Here is a 16,519-nt window from a genome sequence, read left to right as displayed (position 1 = left end):
GGAAACACCAGCCGTCGCGGATGACGACCGTCCTTTTCCCAGCAATGAAGAAGCAAAGGCGCCAGACCGCCGGGAGAAGCTTCACGACATTCGATGTGCCGTAGCGCACTGTGAAGTAGCCGACCAGAGTCGGCCATGAAATGAAATGCACTCAAGGTAAGCTCGACTTCTACGTGCCTTCTCAAGCACGTCGGCTGACAGTTTCCAGATGGACCACAGCTCCTCCTTCCAACTGTCGCCTGCCAGCTTCTCAGATAGTCGCAGCATAGGCTTGATGTCTGATCTCCAATCTTCAGACCGTCGCTCGTCGCTCGTTGTTTGTCTTCACAACATTCACCAAACACTTCCCATCACTACGCGCATCCTTTCTCCGACCAGTCTCCACTCGCACAAATACCCAACTTCATACACTTGTATCTCAAAATATTCCAACCCCAGACAGCCGTGAAGTTGCGGGCCACAATGGCCAACGGGAAAGAGCCCGACTACTCAACCTCATCGAGATCCCGCTCACCATCGCCATCGAGAGGGCTGGCGTGGGTCGACCACCGGCTCCGCATTGTCCAGCAGCAGCGAATCCAGGAAGAGGCAGACGAGGCGCTCCGCGCTGAAGAGCAGCGAGTCCACGAACGTGCTCAAGAGCGTGACCGAGTATACCGACAGGTCATTCAGCCAGTGATTTTGCGACACTTGTCGGAAACAAGGGTGCTTGAGGAGCTTGATAACGCACCTCCAGCAGAACGCTTGGAGCCTGGGTCTCCTCACGCGGAGAGCAGCCATGCAGCCATGCAGCGACAGCCAATGGAGACGTCGGGCTTTCAAGAGCAATACGATGACGCACCTCCCGCAGAACTCATGCAATTTGGATCACCTCAGGCGGAGAGCAGCTTCGCAACCGCGCAGCGACAGCCTGTGGAAACAACCACAGCAGTATCACATTGGCTATTCGAGTCATCGTCCCCTGACGTTCCATCAAGACCTGTACAAGATTCATCTTCAGACTCCGACGAAGATGAGGAATGTGCCGTGCGGTCGAGCCGCAGCATCTCACCAGGCCGCGACGGGCCTCCACCGCCCAGTTCGAACCAAGACCGCCACATGTCGAGTCCTCTCAATACTCGCCATGCCCTTAACACTAGGATCGACGGCAGCACGCCCTCTTCCGAATACTCATTATCGTCTGACTCGCCTCCTTACATAGAGCTGCCGCAAGACGCAAGGCAAGATGCATTGCACGCCGCAAGACAGCAATTGCACCGTTGTCCCACTGCGCCGCCAGAGGAGATGGCGAACTATCGGAGAACCTGGGCATAGCATGCCAGCATGAGGCGGCAGAGAATCCTCCACGAAATGCATCACTACCGTCTTGCTCACGGTGGTCTCAACAGGGCCGAATACATCGAACGGTACTTTTCAGAGCAGAACGGGCATGTGACCACAGTGGAACGGCCGCCAGCACCCTCACGAGCCGACAGCGATACCATATCTGACATGCATCGAAACAGTCAGATGCCAAGGTCAGCTCCGCCCTCAGGCCACGTTCATCCTAGCCGCGGCCACAGATTATCTCCTGGTGGTACGAGGCACTACGCTGGCCCTCCTGATCCAGAGGAGTTGCGAGGGAGGCTGGTTCGAGTACTCACTGGCGATCGCTCGCCACAGCCTTCTGCCGCTCCAAGTTCTCCTGCTGCTTCGCGACCGGTGCTCCGTGTGGACACGATACCGGCTCAGACTGTACCACAACAGCAAGTCAATGGCTACTTCTCTCTGCCAACCGAGGATGAGCGAAGAACCAATCTGCGAGCACTCCGAGTTCAACGAGAGCAACGTTGGCAGCACAACGAATACCTGAACAGCTTGGTTGCACCGGGGCCGTCTGGACGGCCCATCCAAGCTCGTGCTGGAAGATCACCTGCCGCCGTGGAAAGAGAACGGCTGGCACGATATGCTCATGCTGAGCCCGATGTGAATGTCCATGAGCTATCAGCAGACCACCATTCTCCAGAGGTCTCCGCAGAGACCTACAATGAACGCATGGCCAACGTCGAGCTCAACCTCGAAGATCCAAATCCTTCTCCGCAGCGTGTCTACGTCGATCTTGATGGTATGCCATGGACCCAGGTCAACAGTCGCAGAACCAACATGGATGCTTCGGAGACTATGCCGGGGCCACTGGACCGCATCGACTGCGTAAACATCCAAGATCTCCGGAACGATCCTGTCGTCAACGCAGCCGCACAAGGGGCATCCACTCCAAAATTGGCGGAGCTTGAGAGGAGGTTCCCTCTCACGCGGGCGCAGATGGAAGAACCGCCGCAGCATATGGTAGATGGTGTTGCGGACCTTCGAGAGCTTCCGGTTACATCTCCGGTCCGCGAGAGCGAGCTCCCGACGCCTTTACGCGATCCGGTAGATGAGTACGATGAGCTGTACAACACGTCTCGCAGCCCATCGCCTCGTCGTCCGCCGCTTGGCGGGTATGTCGTTCAAGCGATCCCTCCTGGCGCATTGCCATCCGACGTGGAAGCACCACTGGCGAAAGGTCCGTCCGATGGGATAAGAGCAGATGCCATTGGCACAGAGTATGCATCAGCTTTTGCGAGGGCAGGACGGGATTTGCTGTCATCACCGAACCCGCTGCGAAACAACCCTGCCCCCGAGATCTGGCGCGACCTTCAAGCGGTAGCCGAGCGTGTTGGTGGAGAGGGACCGATTGGTGATGAGCTGCTTCCACGGATACCAGCACCATCGCAGCAGGCCCGCACTGAACCGGCAAGACCTGGCTCGAACTCAACTTCGGACCCAAGCTCGGAGTCATCGGAAGGTGTCATGATGGCACCATCGGCACAAGCCTCGCGCAGGAATAGCGTAGAAGAGGAATCAGCACGAGACAAAAGGCCAGCCGACCGCGCACCCAGAGCTGAGCGGGCACAGCATCCAGTCGATACATTCATACCCTCTGCGGCTTGTGGACGTCATCATCCCGAGAACTACCAGCGTCCGCAAAAGGCTCCGGACAGGAACAGCGCACAGAGAAGTTCGTCACGAAACAAAAAGCCGGCGAAGCGTGCGCTTGGAACGGAGCGGACACAGCCCTCTGCCTCTCTTGGACCACTTCGTTCCCCGAGTTACCAGGATCGACCAAAGGACTCAGCAGCATGTCTGCCCGTCCAGACACAACTTCCTCAGACCACGCAAGACCCTGGTGTTGAGCTCACCGAGCGCCATGCCCAGTCGATACTGCAACATTACTTCTTCAACAGGAACGACGAGCATGCGGGCGATTGGCTCCGAGTGATTATCAACGGGCCCAACGCTGTGTACGAAGGCCGGCTGAATCCCAACTTGGTGACGTCGGCTCTTCGAAGCCCAGACAGTGTTTATCGCACGGCTTTGCGGCATGTTGAGGACCGCCGGCGGGCCGATCATGCCGCGCGGCCTCCTATTTCGAGGCGGCAGCAAGAGCAAACAGAGCAAGTTAGAGAGCAGGCGGCTGTCGCCGTGGCAGCGAACGACAAGCCAGCGCCGTATGATCCCGAGATCGATCTTTTCAGAGCTCAACCACCACCAACGGCGGACTCTGGGGAGGGCATTGACAGCCTGCTGCGTGGCAGCGAGGATTCTGAGGCGATGACGTTGCATATGGCGGGCGATACGACTGAGGTCCGGGACTTTGCGCTTGAGCAGCCGCAGCCGCCGCCCATCGCGGAGTTATTTACCTTTGATGACTGGACGCAGCCCCGGACTGCGCAGAACGAGCCTCGTGAAGAGACTGTTGCTGAAGACAATGGTTTTCTGACACCACAGCGGGCTGCTCCCGCGGCGCCCTTTAACTTCCGGGACTTCGCTCTCCCAAGGTCGATGCAGGAAGAACGTGAGGCTGCTCTGGCGGAGATGACGTCTCCCACAGACACTCGCGGTGCTCCACAGGCCGCGCCGATGTTAGGGCAGAATGATGGCCAGGATGAGCGACCCCATACTCCTTCCGACCTGCTGTTCGGACGGTCGAGACGTACACCAGGCCCGCCTCCGTTCTCTGCTTCATCGCTTGCGTCACCAAGGCAAGAAGTGCCGTCGATTGATCAAGTCACAGCGCCATCATCGAGTCGACTGCCCGGTGCGCCACCGTCACCAAACGTCGCTCCAACACTCCAGCCGCCCGAAGCCCTACGCCAAGCCAGAGAAGAGTCCTGCCATCCTGTTCAGCATCCTCAAGCATCTAGGCCAGCCGGCGAAGAGTCCCGCCAGCCTCCGCAGCGGCCCCAAGCACGCCAGCCAGTCCACGAAGCCGGGATCGACAACCTCAACGAGATCTACCAGCGCGTCACGACCGAGTTTGAGAATATGTGGCAGGACACCAGTCGCCGCAACAGCATCGTCGACACCACGGACGAGAATGCCTGGAACATCGCCAACCAACTCATTGATCTCCAGCGGCAGAACAGATTCAGAAGAGTGCCGGGCCAGTCCGTTTCGACGTAGAACTCTCGATTCGAACCAGCGGAGCGATCGCTTGATGGGCTGATCAGGGAGAATCAGGGGTTGTTCTTCCGAGATAAAAGCAGCGCAGCACAACCTGCCGCGCCCGCACCAGCTGCACCGGCCCAGACCGGCCAGCCTCAACTGCGCAGACGGAGCTCAATGCCCGATGCTGCGCTCGTCCAGCCAAGGAGTCGAGCAGCGCAAGGTCCGCTGACTCGCAGGCCTTCTAGCGTTCCGCCGAGCCCGCAGGTGGTTGTGGCTCAGCAACAGCTGGGTTCGTTGGATGCGGCGAAGAGAAGGTGTTCGATGTGGTCGGAGCAGCTTGGGAGGGGGCAGAGGGATAGTTTGAGGGGGTCAAGATGAGCAGCGAGGGTTTTTGCTGAGTCTGGGTGGCACCTTTCCGTCACTTGGTTCGGACAGGGCATGCTGATGAGAAAACGCACACGTTCATTGGTATTGCATTTGCTGCTGCATTGCTTTGGGCTTTAGCTAGGGTGTCTGATACAACATCACCATTTCCGTCGCTGACCATATAACGACTCCCGTCACCTCTTCCCACACAGTTCCCCTTCGCTTCTAGACATCTCGTCCTATCTCAATAATGCTGAAGACAGAGGAGGAAACTTGGACAAGACAAGCACAACAAGAATCTCCAAGATAACGCTTAACCTCGGATCAAGCACTTCCGTTCGCTTGATGTTGGAGGCTATCGCTGGCCAAGCTTTGACCTTGCCTCCACTCCTGCAATTTGTCCTAACTTCCAATGGCAGGTGGTATCGTGAGGTCAAGCCTCGTACGTACATCGCGAACGCCGATGCCGTCTCTGCTTCGCTCTCGCGGCACCTCGTTTGCACCAGTGGCAAGAGTGGAGGATCTGGGACGATGGTGACCGGCAACAACGACCTCCTTGCTTGACCACTCTCCACATCAGGACAGAGAAGTTCAGACGTTGCGGCAGGCAGGATGGTCAAGCCGTGACTCTTTTGCTGATCTATACCCGTCATCACTCTCGTGAGCCAGGCGTGCCAGACCCTTCGCGTGTTGCCACAATCTGCGGAGGCCACCTTCTGCATCAAGGCATTAAGGGTCGTTCGGCCGCAGGTAGATACTAGCCGCCATGCACGGTACCTGCAGGAACGAGCCAATGGGTCGACAGATCGTTACGATCTCGAGATAAGTTCATGTTGTTCTTCTAACCAATTCACTAGTCTTGCTGCACTAATCCAACACGCCGCCGGCGTATTGTTATAAGTATCGACTTTCTTCCGCCACGCCAGTTGGATGATCCTTCGTTTGACATTCACCCCCATTGCACGTTGTGAAGATGCTGTCGACTGCTGCTTTCCTTGCTCTGGTACTGCCGGCCTATGGTGCTGTGCATGAGTCGCTGGCCGCTCTGCCAGCTGGATGGACGGAGTCGTCTACGAGCCTCGCAGGTAGCTCTGAGCTGCAGATGCAGGTTGCCTTGTGAGTACGGAACAAAGTGCATAAGAGGCTTAGGCTGACCCAACGCAGGCAATACCAAAACCTAGATCAACTGGAGTCAAAGCTCAAGTCAGTCTCAACACCTGGAAGCTCAAGCTACGGCCAGTATCTCGACCTCGACGATTTGAACTCCGTCTTTGCGGCAACGAGCGAGTCAGAGAGCAAAGTGAAGTCATGGCTGAGTCAGTCCGGCGCCTCCAACATCGCCAGCGACGGCAGCATGGTGTCCTTCACCACTAGCGTTGACAACGCGAACAAGATGCTGGACACCAAGTTCAAGCTCTACTCGAATGGCCAGACGCACAAGGTCGGCACCATGGCCTACTCCGTTCCAGACGAGCTCAGCGACCACATCGACCTCGTGTCTCCTACGACCTACTTCGGCAGCATGAAAGCCCATAGAGCTGTTCCCGACATTACTCCCTCAAGGACCGAGCAGAGCCCTGCGGACCGCAAACGGCAGGTGTCTCCTTCATGTGAGACAACCATCACCATCGGCTCCGGCAACGTCACCAGGGACTTCACCGTCCTAGGACCAGACTGCTTCAAGCAACTCTACAATGTCGGCAACTACCAGGCCCATCCCAACTCTGGCAGCACAGTCGCATTCGGCAGCTTCCTAAACCAATCCGCCAGCTTCTCGGACCTTGCCAAGTTCGAGAAGATCTACAACATCGAGTCTCAAAGCTTCACCGTAACCCTCATCAACGGCGGCGTAAACGACCAAGACCCGCTCACCGAATCCGACGGCGAAGCCAACCTCGACGTCCAAAACATCATCGGCCTCGCTCACGGCCTGCCAGTCACCGAATACATCACCGGCGGCAGCCCGCCATTCAGAGGCGACCTCCTGAGCAAGATCTCTGAACCGCACAACCAAAACGAGCCGTACCTGGACTACTACAACTACCTCCTCTCCCAACCCAACAGCGCCCTTCCCTACGTCATCTCCAACTCCTACGGCGACCACGAAGACACCGTGCCCGAACGCTACGCCACCCGCGTCTGCAACCAGATCGGCATGATGGGTTTGCGCGGGCGTACCATCCTCGAGAGCAGCGGTGACGAGGGCGTGGGAGCAGTTTGCCGCTCCAACTCTGGCTCCAAAGCGCCGCAGTTCACGCCGCAGTTCCCTGGAACGTGCCCGTACGTCACGGCAGTGGGAGGAACGCAGTTCCTCGACCCAGAAGAAGCATGGAACGCCAGTTCGGGGGGTTTCAGTTTCTACTTCGACCGCCCCTGGTACCAGAACGCTGCAGTCCAAACGTATCTTAACCAAGAAATCAGCGCCGAGACGAAGAAGTACTACCGCTCAAATGGCTACGTCGACTTCAACGGCCGCGGCTTCCCGGACATCTCGGCGCACAGCTTATACCCTGAGTACTCTTCCCCCTTCCTTTCACCTACCTGACCAGCCACTGAACCCGTCACAGCTATCTCACCGTCATCAACGGCACAGCCCAACCGAACGGCGGAACCTCCGCCGCGGCGCCCATCGTCGCAGCCATCTTCGCCCTGCTCAACGATGCACGTTTCCGCGCTGGAAAGCCAGCGATGGGATTCATCAACCCCTGGCTCTACAACTCCGCCGCTGGCAAGGCTTTGACGGATATCACGACCGGTGCGGCGCTGGGTTGTGCAGGGACGGATTTGCAGAATGGGCTCAAGATTCCTGGGGCGGGTATTATTCCTTTCGCGACGTGGAATGCTACTGTGGGATGGGTGAGTTGTGTATTGGTGGTGGTGTTGGTGATGATGCTGACGCATTTTAGGATCCTGTGACTGGGCTAGGAACGCCTGACTTCCAGGCGTTGAAGGCGCTTGCGCTGGGGATGTAGGAATAGGAAAGGAAGGGACGAAGCCCACAAAGAACTCAAGTAGTGAATATATTTCAGTCTTACCTATTCAAGGTCCGCGTGATTTCGTTCAGGCATCACAAGTCGCACGTACCATTCACAGCCCATTGCGTAGCAACTTACCGCACGCATGCCACGCAGACGCTACCAGAGCTCTTCTTGTTCTTGGTGCCGTCGCATCAAGAAACACATGCGTTTGTGTTGCAGCAACAGTAGCTGAACCAGTGTGCTTCTGTGAGTGCGCAGAGCCCGTAGGTATGCTGCACTGAGCACGCCTTGACCGCCAGAGACCCACGGGCGTGTAAATCGGTACTGCCGACGCACATCACTGCTCCGAGATCACGTCCCATGGACTTGACCAGCCGAAGGTCCGGACAGGCGTTGGCCGAGGTGCTTGCTTTGCTTTCTTATTATCATGGCCAGAAGAAGAGTGCCAGCAAAGTGAAGGAAGGCGTGGGGTAAGAAGGGATTTGGACAAGGAGAGTAGTACATGCGTCGCGCTGATCAGCAGTCATGTGAGCGGCAGTGGCTGCGTACCTCTGTATCGCAGCTTCAACATTCACCAGCACCGCAGGCATACCGCTCGAATTCGAAGACGGCAAGCCAGATACTCAGCTGTGTGTTGTCAGAGTATGCTTTGTTACGATGAGTGGAAGGCAGCGTCGATACATAAGGTCACGACTCACAAGACATAAGCCTTTCATCACACTTCAATCGGAAGTCGTTGCGGAGGCAGGCAGGCAGGCTGTAACAAGTCTCGTGCTGTCGTGAGAGCGACAACACCTCACGCATCATCGCACTTCGAACGTCACACGAACTTAGATGGAACATAACGAGGCTTCAAGAGCATCGGGTTTAAAACTCACATTGATTTGCAGACTTACTCGTATACCCACCATAACATAACAAGCAGGAGCACCGCATCAAGGCTGTCAACATGACCCCAAGCTCCACCGCATGCTCCCGTCCTTTCGAACAGGCGCACCGCATCAGGGCTGTCGAAATGACCCCAAGCACCACTGCATGCTCCCACCTTTCATCGACACCCACAGTGGCGCCGACGAATGTTAGTACCATGGACAAGCAAGTCGCCAATGAAATCTTTCCACTCACTTCCTCTGCGCCTTGCCATGTTCCTTGAGCACTGCGCGTTCTTGAGCCTTCTCGTCCGAACCTTTTTCTTGTCTTTTTCTTGTTTTCTTTTATCTTCGTCCTTGTGGGAGCCCTCACCATGACATCGTTCCGCAAGCGCAACGTAGCTTTGGTAAGTTGACTCGTAGGGTGGTTGCAGCGACTTACGGGAACGCCCTGACATGAAGCTCCTCTGGTGGCGCGAAGTAGCCGGTGTAGATCAAGCGGACGGGGCGGCTGTCCTTGCCCGGCTTGCTGGACTCGGCGGCGGGAGCCTGGGTGGTCTCAGTCGTCGGAGCCTGGGTGGGTGGGGCGGCAGCTTCGAGGGTGGTCGTATTGGCGAGAGCTGCGGGCATCTTGTCCTTGTTGGCGTTCGGCGGATAGCCTCCCGGCAGAGGTGGGTCGAAGAAGAACGCTTCTTCGAACCTCCTGGCCTTCTCGCGAGCTTCGGGCGACGCGACGTGTCCTGGAGCGTACTGATACTGAGTGAACTGATGCTGCGACTGCGACTGGGTCGGTGGGCCCGCGGCAGCAGCTTGCGAGGGAGAAGGACGCTTGCCAGCGATGGCGTCGGCAATGGCTTGATCGACTTCGTCCAACGGAGCACCGACTTGGTTGTTGTTGGAGTCCTGCGGCGCCGTCACGTGATGACCATCTTGACCTCCAGACCATCTGTAGATGTATCGATTAGCAGCTGCTTCAGACATTAGGTGGAGGCTACAAGACTTACGGCTGCAACGGCTGGTGCCCGGGGTGAAGTGACTTCATGGCTGCGGTGCTGACGCCGATGCCGCCGAAGGATGGCCGCTCAGGCAGACCCGGGACCTTGGGAAGGCTGTTGGAGCGCGCATCGTCGGGTGCAGAGAACTGGCCGTGAACCGGTGGTGTGCCCTGAGAGGGGCGGCGCGACCAGTGGGCCTGCGAGTCCTCCGCCACGTGACGTGGATGATGCGGCAGGCGATCGGGGAAGAATCCGGGCTGGCTTGGCTGAGGTGGCGCACCGCCTGGGGGGAAGCCTGGGGGAAAGCCTTGCGGGTGCTGCGGGAATGGTGGGGTCGGGTACAGGTTTGGCATGTTCGGGTGTACCATTGGCGTGTGAGCAGCCAAAGGATTCCTGTGAGGAGCCAAAGGATTTGGGCTGACGCTGGCTGGTAGCTGTTGGTGCATGTTGTGGTACTCGAATGGCGTAGAGGCTTGCGGTCCCTGTGTCATTGACGTGTTAGCGAGAAGAACTGGACATATTGTCGACGCGACTGAACTTACTCCGTACTGTGGTGGCGAGTGCTGTGGACCACCCTGCTTCGGCTGCGTATCGGCTTGCTGCTAGACGGGTGAGTAAGTGAAGCTTCAGAGAGAAAGTCGCAGGTGAAGCGTCAACTTACCACACCTCCATCGCTGTTGTTGGCAGCAGAGTCACCCGCGGCTTTGGCTTGCGCCTTGGCCTCCTTCTCGGCACGCATCTTCTCCCGGTGCGCCGCGACGCGCGCTTGGATGGCCTCCTTGGACTCGGTAGGCTTCGGCTTCTTGGCTGCACGCTCACGCGCTTCCGCCTCTGCAGTGCCTGCGAGCGGGTTGCCGGTCAATGCTATATGGTCGGCTTCCTTCTTCTTGTACATGGCAATCACGGAGTCAGTCTTCTCCTTCTTGTAGTCCTCCGGGACGCCGAGCATGCCCCAGATCTCGAGGTTGGTGCCTTCACGACCAGGCAACGCGTTGGCGATGGTGTCGATGCTCTCTTTGTGAACATTCTGCACGTGGACCATCAAGCCGCCCGCGGTGTGCAGGCGCTTGGGGCAGATGTGGCACTTGAAGTGCTTCGCGCGCTGGTGGTCCAGCAGAACAGCCAGGTCGTCGAAGTCGCGGTCGCAGTAGTAGCACCACGGACGCTCGAGGAGTGAGTCCAGGCTGGGTTGCTTGCGCTTCTTCCCCATCGTGGCGGTGGGGTACCGGGCACGATGTGATGGTGGAGGGTTTGTTATTGTTGGGTGTCGTGGAGTGAGAGAGAGGTGGAAGGTTGGAAGCAAAAGCTCAAAGGCTGTGAGCTGCAGTCTTGGCACAACGCTCGAGCTTCTTGTGATCTCGACGTCGGCCGTCTGCAGCAGAACCAAGATGCAATCCTCGATTCAGACTGCAAAAGGGTGACAAGGTTGACTCAGTATATGTAGGGACGTTCACTTGTGGTATAGGAACCCATTGGGACGCGCTATGTGCACCGCTGCAACCAGTGGGCTGTTGAAAACGCGGATGTAAATATATGCTGGCTCATTCATCACCTTTCTAGAGCGACTCTAGGTTGGTGAGGCGGGTGTGCAGAAGGCACTTCACTGCGAGCTTTTCACTTCCGTCCCATCTGTCCCACCCTCTTCACATCGCACCCCATCACAGCAGAGCAGCTCCTCCCCTCCTCTCCTACTTCCTCCGCACAGCACAGGTCTTGAGTACAACGGAGGAGAAAGGAAGCAGGAACACAGCCATGACGAAGGACATTTAGGGCTGATTAACAACGACTTTCCCCAGATTTCCACCTCCAAATGTGACGATCAGCTGCGGATGGTTCACGGGCTTTACGCTCCTGATATCCCCGGCGCTGCTGACACAAATGTTTCCCTTCCTGACCTTTGTCTGAGAACGAAGGCGCATAGTCCTGTATACGAGACTTGGTGGGAACATCGATCAGCAACCATGAACGCCCATGTGTAGTAGCCATCTCATGAGCCACCCACCTACACCCAACCTCCAGGCGTCCCAGCAGAGCGGTCCAGTCGGGAAGTAAGATGATGACGGCGCAGCTGCTCGACCAGAGCGCTCACCAGCCCGTCGGCATGACAGGTGTATACACACCGTCCAGCGACGAACACAAGTCCACCCCGCAAGGCGATGAGATCTCAACTTCTCGTCCATCCGCGCCGTCCGACTTCTTCAAAACCCTCCCTTCGTCGGCCAACAACGTCTTTTCAGCAGAGCAACCTAATGGGACACCCATAGAGTCAACAAGAGTACACGTCGATGCACATGGTCGAACGCTGAACCCAAGAAGCTGCGTGACCTGTCGGAAGAGGAAGGTCAAATGCAACAAAATCCATCCTTGCAACAACTGCAACCGAGCACACATCGAATGCGTCTTTCCCTCGCCCGGTCGAGCACCCCGAAAGATCAATAAGCCCAGTGAGGGGAGGGACAAAGAGCTTCTCGAGCGGTTGAGGAGGCTCGAGGGTGTAGTCAAGGGCTTGGGGGTGGAGGTGGATGATAAGGAGAACGGAGAGCAAGATGAGCAGGCGGTACAGCAGGACGGTCAAGATGGAACGCCGGATGAGCTGCATAAGGAGAACAATCTGAGTAAGAGTGGTGCGAACGACCGTTGGGCGTATCAATACTTCGACGGCAACCGCTCAGACCGCACGAGGTGGGTAGATGAGAAGCAAAGAGGGAATTTCGAAACTAGATTCGGACGCCTGGTCGTCAACGAGGGCAAATCGAGATACATCAACAACTCCTTCTGGGCAAACCTGAGCAACGAGGTAGAAGATCTGAAGGGCATCTTGAACCAATCTAGTGATGAAGAGGATGTCGATGAGTCGCCAGATAGCCACACGAACTTGGCAGGCGTGCAACAAGGCTGGGTCTTCGGTTTTAGCTCGCTAAACGTCGACCTACTATCACTGCATCCTCTGCCCGGCCAGATATCGGCGTACTGGAGCATCTACAAGGACCGTGTGGATCCGCTGGTCAAGGTGCTGCATATACCGACTATTGAGCCAACGATATTGAGTGCTGCATCACATCTCTCGAACCTGTCGAAAGGCTTCGAAGCGCTGCTTTTCACGATTTACTACGGTGCAACCACCAGTCTGAACGCAGAAGACTGCAAAGCAAGCTTCGGAGAAGAAAAGACAGTACTGCTCGCCCGCTACCGCTTCGCAATCGAACAAGCGCTGTCAAGAGCAAATTTCCTAACAACAGAAGAGACGATCGTGCTCCAAGCCTTCGTCATCTTCCTCATCTGCCTCCGCCGCAACAATGACGCCCGCGTCATCTGGACCCTTACCGGCCTCGTCGTCCGCATAGCCCAAACACTCGGTGTCCATCGCGACGGCACCCACTTCGGCCTACCGCCTTTCGAGATCGAGATGCGTCGGCGCCTGTGGTGGCAGGTCTGCATCCTTGATACCCGCGCGAGCGAAGACCACGGCTGCGATCCTACCATAATGGAGCAGTCTTTCGACACGAAGATGCCGCTCAACGTCAATGATGTCGACATCGGGCCTGATATGAAGGAGTTCCCGCTTGAGCGGACGGGTTGTACGGATATGTCGTTCTGCTTGATCCGCTTTGAGGTCGCAAATACGTTTAGACGCATCAACTACGTTCCTCCTGGGCCGCCCCGGCAGTGTAAGGAGTATTACAAGAGCATCACGTTGCAGGATAAAGAGACGTGGATCACCGAATGCCATAACCGCCTTGAAGAGCGGTACCTCAAGCACTGCGATATGAGTGTGCCGCTGTTCTGGGTCACAGCGACGGTGGCAAGGTTGATGATGAGTAAGATGTGGTTGATGGTGTATCACCCCTTCCAACGGCAAGACGGCGGCGCCAGTCTACCCGACGAAACGAAAGAGAAGCTGTTCATCACGAGCCTGGAAAACATCGAGTATAGCATTCTCCTCGAAACGGAAGCAAGAACGATGAAATGGGGCTGGCTGTTCAAGACCTACATGCAATGGCACGCCCTCGCCTTCATCCTGTCCGAGCTCTGCCAGCGCACAACAGGCGACCTCGTCGACCGCGCCTGGCGAGCCGTCGAGAAATCCAAAGACGGCCGCTGGGGCGTCCGATTCACGGACGACTCCCGCGCAGACCACCTCTGGCGCCCGTTGCGAAAGCTCTACCGCAAGGCCAAAGACGCCCGGGCCCGAGGAATCCAAGAAGAAGCACTCACGAAGCCGCAACTCACGCCGCAGCGGACTTACAGCCCCAACGCGAATCCGATGTTCGAGCACCCCGAACGCCCGAGGATGACGAGAGCGCCGCTGTCGCAGGCACAGGCGCAGCGGTTCGCGAGCGGGCCGACGTTTGGGGAGGTACCGGTGGATAAACATGAGTTGTTTCGGTCGCCGAAGCTTTTGGAGACAGTTGGGGGGGAGGATGTTGATCCGATGGACGCCATCAGCCTTCAGAACACTGGGAGGAAGCAGCAACCGGACTATGGTGCCATGCCAAATGGAGCCAATATGCCACTCAACTCTGGCTACGCCATGCACGACGCCCTCTCCTCCTCGCAAGCTATGCAGCAGCCGAACCCCCAATACACTGCTCCAACCTCCTTCCCAAACCTGCCCACCAACACCATGCCCCTCGACTTCTCCACCACCAACAACGGCACATTCTACCCTCCCCGCGCGAACTCCCTCGATTCCAACGGCGAGCTCGACATGTCCATCATGGACACCAGCGGCGACATCAACTGGGAGAACTGGGACCAGCTGGTCAAGCAGTTCGGCATGGACGTCGATTCTGTGCCGGGGGCGGGCGTGGCGACGGATTGGGCTGGTGGGGGGTGGGATGTTCTTGCTAATGGGGTGAATGGGGTTAACGGGACTAGCGGGGTTGGTGGTAGTGGGGAGGAGTGGTTTAGATGAGTTAATGGGATGGATGTATGTGTATGTGTGTATGAATAACTCCACTACACCATTGTGTTCAGCCATGTCCTGAAGACGTGCGGCAGTGCAGACATCAGCTGCATTGGGACGCTGCATGGTAATACGCATGGTCATATGCAACACGGAGTAGCTACAGCATCCAGATAACCAATGAGACGAAGACCTGGGAGAGTCCCGTCAATGCGAGCCCAGGACCGGACTGCTGCAGCGTCACATGCAGCGTCATATGCAGCGTCACATGCAACATGGACTAGCTCTTTGACTTTTCCTCCAACCAAGAACTGCACACGAGAAGCGTACGACGACGAATTGTGTACACTGCGTGGTAATATGCAAAGTCACATGCAACAGGAGCTAGCTCGTCGCTGTCGTCCGCAAATCGAAAAAGAGTGCAGAGGCTTTAAGGCTGCAGTAATCGTTACTCTGCATATGCGTCGTGAGCTAGCTGCACGACATCGCGGACGAGTCCTTCGCCCTTCAAGAATACACACTCCACATTGGCGCCGGCTTCGTGCCCATCGACCGGAACGACCAGAAGACTCCCCGCCGTCTGTACGAGCTTGTCGAATGTTACAGCAGTCCGAGCAGTCGTAGGAACGGTTCGGGGCATCTGGATTTGCTGTTAAATAGGGTTTGTGGTACCTCCGCTGTCGTTCTCGCTCGCACGAAGCTGAAAGCCGAATCATCCACCTGTTTTGCCATGCTCCCCACTATGACTCATATAACGAACAGTGCGCTCAAGTGCATGTGTATGCTTGGGAAGGGTGGATATCGGGTGTAGGGCTGGGAACGGTGTGACAAGATCCGTTGAACGGCTGTTGACTGACCTCTAGGGCAGTGGTTGTTTCTTCGACCGCGAGTTTATCAAGCAACGCTATCGTTAACCGACTAGTTGAACCTACCGTGTGCTCTTCGGACGCTGTTAAAAGAAGCTCAACACGGCTTGCCACAGGCTTGCAGTCGTCCGACCACTTGCGATATCGCACTGTCTTGATCGTTTCCGTCGGGGTTTACAAAAACACCATTCGGATGCAACATCCTCATCTTGATCATAATCTCGCTTGTTCCTGCGTGAATCTGTAGATTTATCTGCTCGCGCTGTATGTTGCCGAACCGAAGAGGGGTAGGAAATGTCGAAGCATGAGGGACGACGGATGCAGGAGCAAGGATGCTAGAGGTCCTGCTTCGTTGGGGTTCGACGACGATGTCTCTTTGAGAAGCTAGTTGATGAGCCTGCTGGCACGTCGCGAGGCGACTCAAGCGGCACGGACTCATAACGTGAAAGGCTGAAAAGGGCCGCTTCTTGGCTGGGTAGCTGTCCAGCTGTCTTGGAAGCCAACGATGGTGTTGAAGGTGCGGCGAACACACAGTGCATAGGAGTGGGTCTTTTGCTGTGACTGGGACACTCTCCTTCCGGTTCGCTGTCGAGCTGCTCTTCTTGCTCTTTCGTTTTGAACTGCCGCATGCTTGGATCGCTTTTGGCGGACTCATGGTAATGCCCCGCCGCTTGCTGGAGATGCACGGTAAGAGTGTTGATACTACACAGTGATGGGCCTCTTTACGAAATGGACAAGTTTGTGTGACGCAAACTGCTCTGCGCGAGAACATCTCCTTTTTGATGAGAGACGGACAACAGAAATGTCGTTACCTACCTACCACTGGTAGACCTTGAAGGCTTAGTACCTACGCTCTTCTCGTGACGCAAGGCAGACTCAATGGTATCGTGAACATCGACATTATGGCAAAGTGGTGTTTTCGATCTCTTCCGAAGCACGAGCGCCAACTTTGGTCTGTCATCCCGTCGTCTTTGTCCAGGACTATCCAAAAAGCTGCAGCCTCCGACGCCTCTTTCTGGGTAGGACCACCGTAGAGCAGGTGAAGAGCAGTTCGGGTGAGGAGATCGAGATG

General features: G+C 56.7%; 5 protein-coding genes across 5 annotated transcripts; 4 read left to right on the top strand and 1 right to left on the bottom strand.

Annotated features, from left to right (window-relative positions):
* Nucleotides 1-462: 462 nt before the first annotated feature.
* Nucleotides 463-1,314, top strand: LTR77_008722 (uncharacterized protein; the record flags this gene model as incomplete). The annotated part of the gene is made up of 1 exon (XM_064805952.1): nt 463-1,314. The coding sequence occupies one exon, from the start codon at nt 463-465 to the stop codon at nt 1,312-1,314; it is 852 nt and encodes a 283-aa protein (XP_064655811.1).
* Nucleotides 1,315-1,323: 9 nt separating this feature from the next.
* LTR77_008721 (uncharacterized protein) lies at nt 1,324-4,482 on the top strand (the record flags this gene model as incomplete). Its single annotated transcript, XM_064805951.1, has 2 exons — nt 1,324-1,517; nt 1,563-4,482. 2 exons carry the CDS (start codon nt 1,324-1,326, stop codon nt 4,480-4,482), a joined length of 3,114 nt encoding a protein of 1,037 aa, XP_064655810.1.
* A 1,324-nt stretch (nt 4,483-5,806) lies between these two features.
* Nucleotides 5,807-7,805, top strand: LTR77_008720 (uncharacterized protein; the record flags this gene model as incomplete). The annotated part of the gene is made up of 4 exons (XM_064805950.1): nt 5,807-5,949; nt 5,998-7,347; nt 7,401-7,689; nt 7,740-7,805. 4 exons carry the CDS (start codon nt 5,807-5,809, stop codon nt 7,803-7,805), a joined length of 1,848 nt encoding a protein of 615 aa, XP_064655809.1.
* Nucleotides 7,806-9,118: 1,313 nt separating this feature from the next.
* On the bottom strand, nt 9,119-10,885 carry LTR77_008719 (uncharacterized protein; the record flags this gene model as incomplete). The annotated part of the gene is made up of 4 exons (XM_064805949.1): nt 9,119-9,626; nt 9,685-10,157; nt 10,218-10,277; nt 10,337-10,885. 4 exons carry the CDS (start codon nt 10,883-10,885, stop codon nt 9,119-9,121), a joined length of 1,590 nt encoding a protein of 529 aa, XP_064655808.1.
* Nucleotides 10,886-11,728: 843 nt separating this feature from the next.
* LTR77_008718 (uncharacterized protein) lies at nt 11,729-14,590 on the top strand (the record flags this gene model as incomplete). The annotated part of the gene is made up of 1 exon (XM_064805948.1): nt 11,729-14,590. One exon carries the CDS (start codon nt 11,729-11,731, stop codon nt 14,588-14,590), a length of 2,862 nt encoding a protein of 953 aa, XP_064655807.1.
* Nucleotides 14,591-16,519: the final 1,929 nt, after the last annotated feature.

This window comes from Saxophila tyrrhenica (assembly GCF_035928015.1).
Source record: "Saxophila tyrrhenica strain CCFEE 5935 chromosome Unknown scaffold_15, whole genome shotgun sequence".
NCBI classification, from domain to species: Eukaryota; Fungi; Ascomycota; class Dothideomycetes; order Mycosphaerellales; family Extremaceae; genus Saxophila; species Saxophila tyrrhenica.
This window is presented reverse-complemented; position numbering and strand designations above follow the sequence as displayed.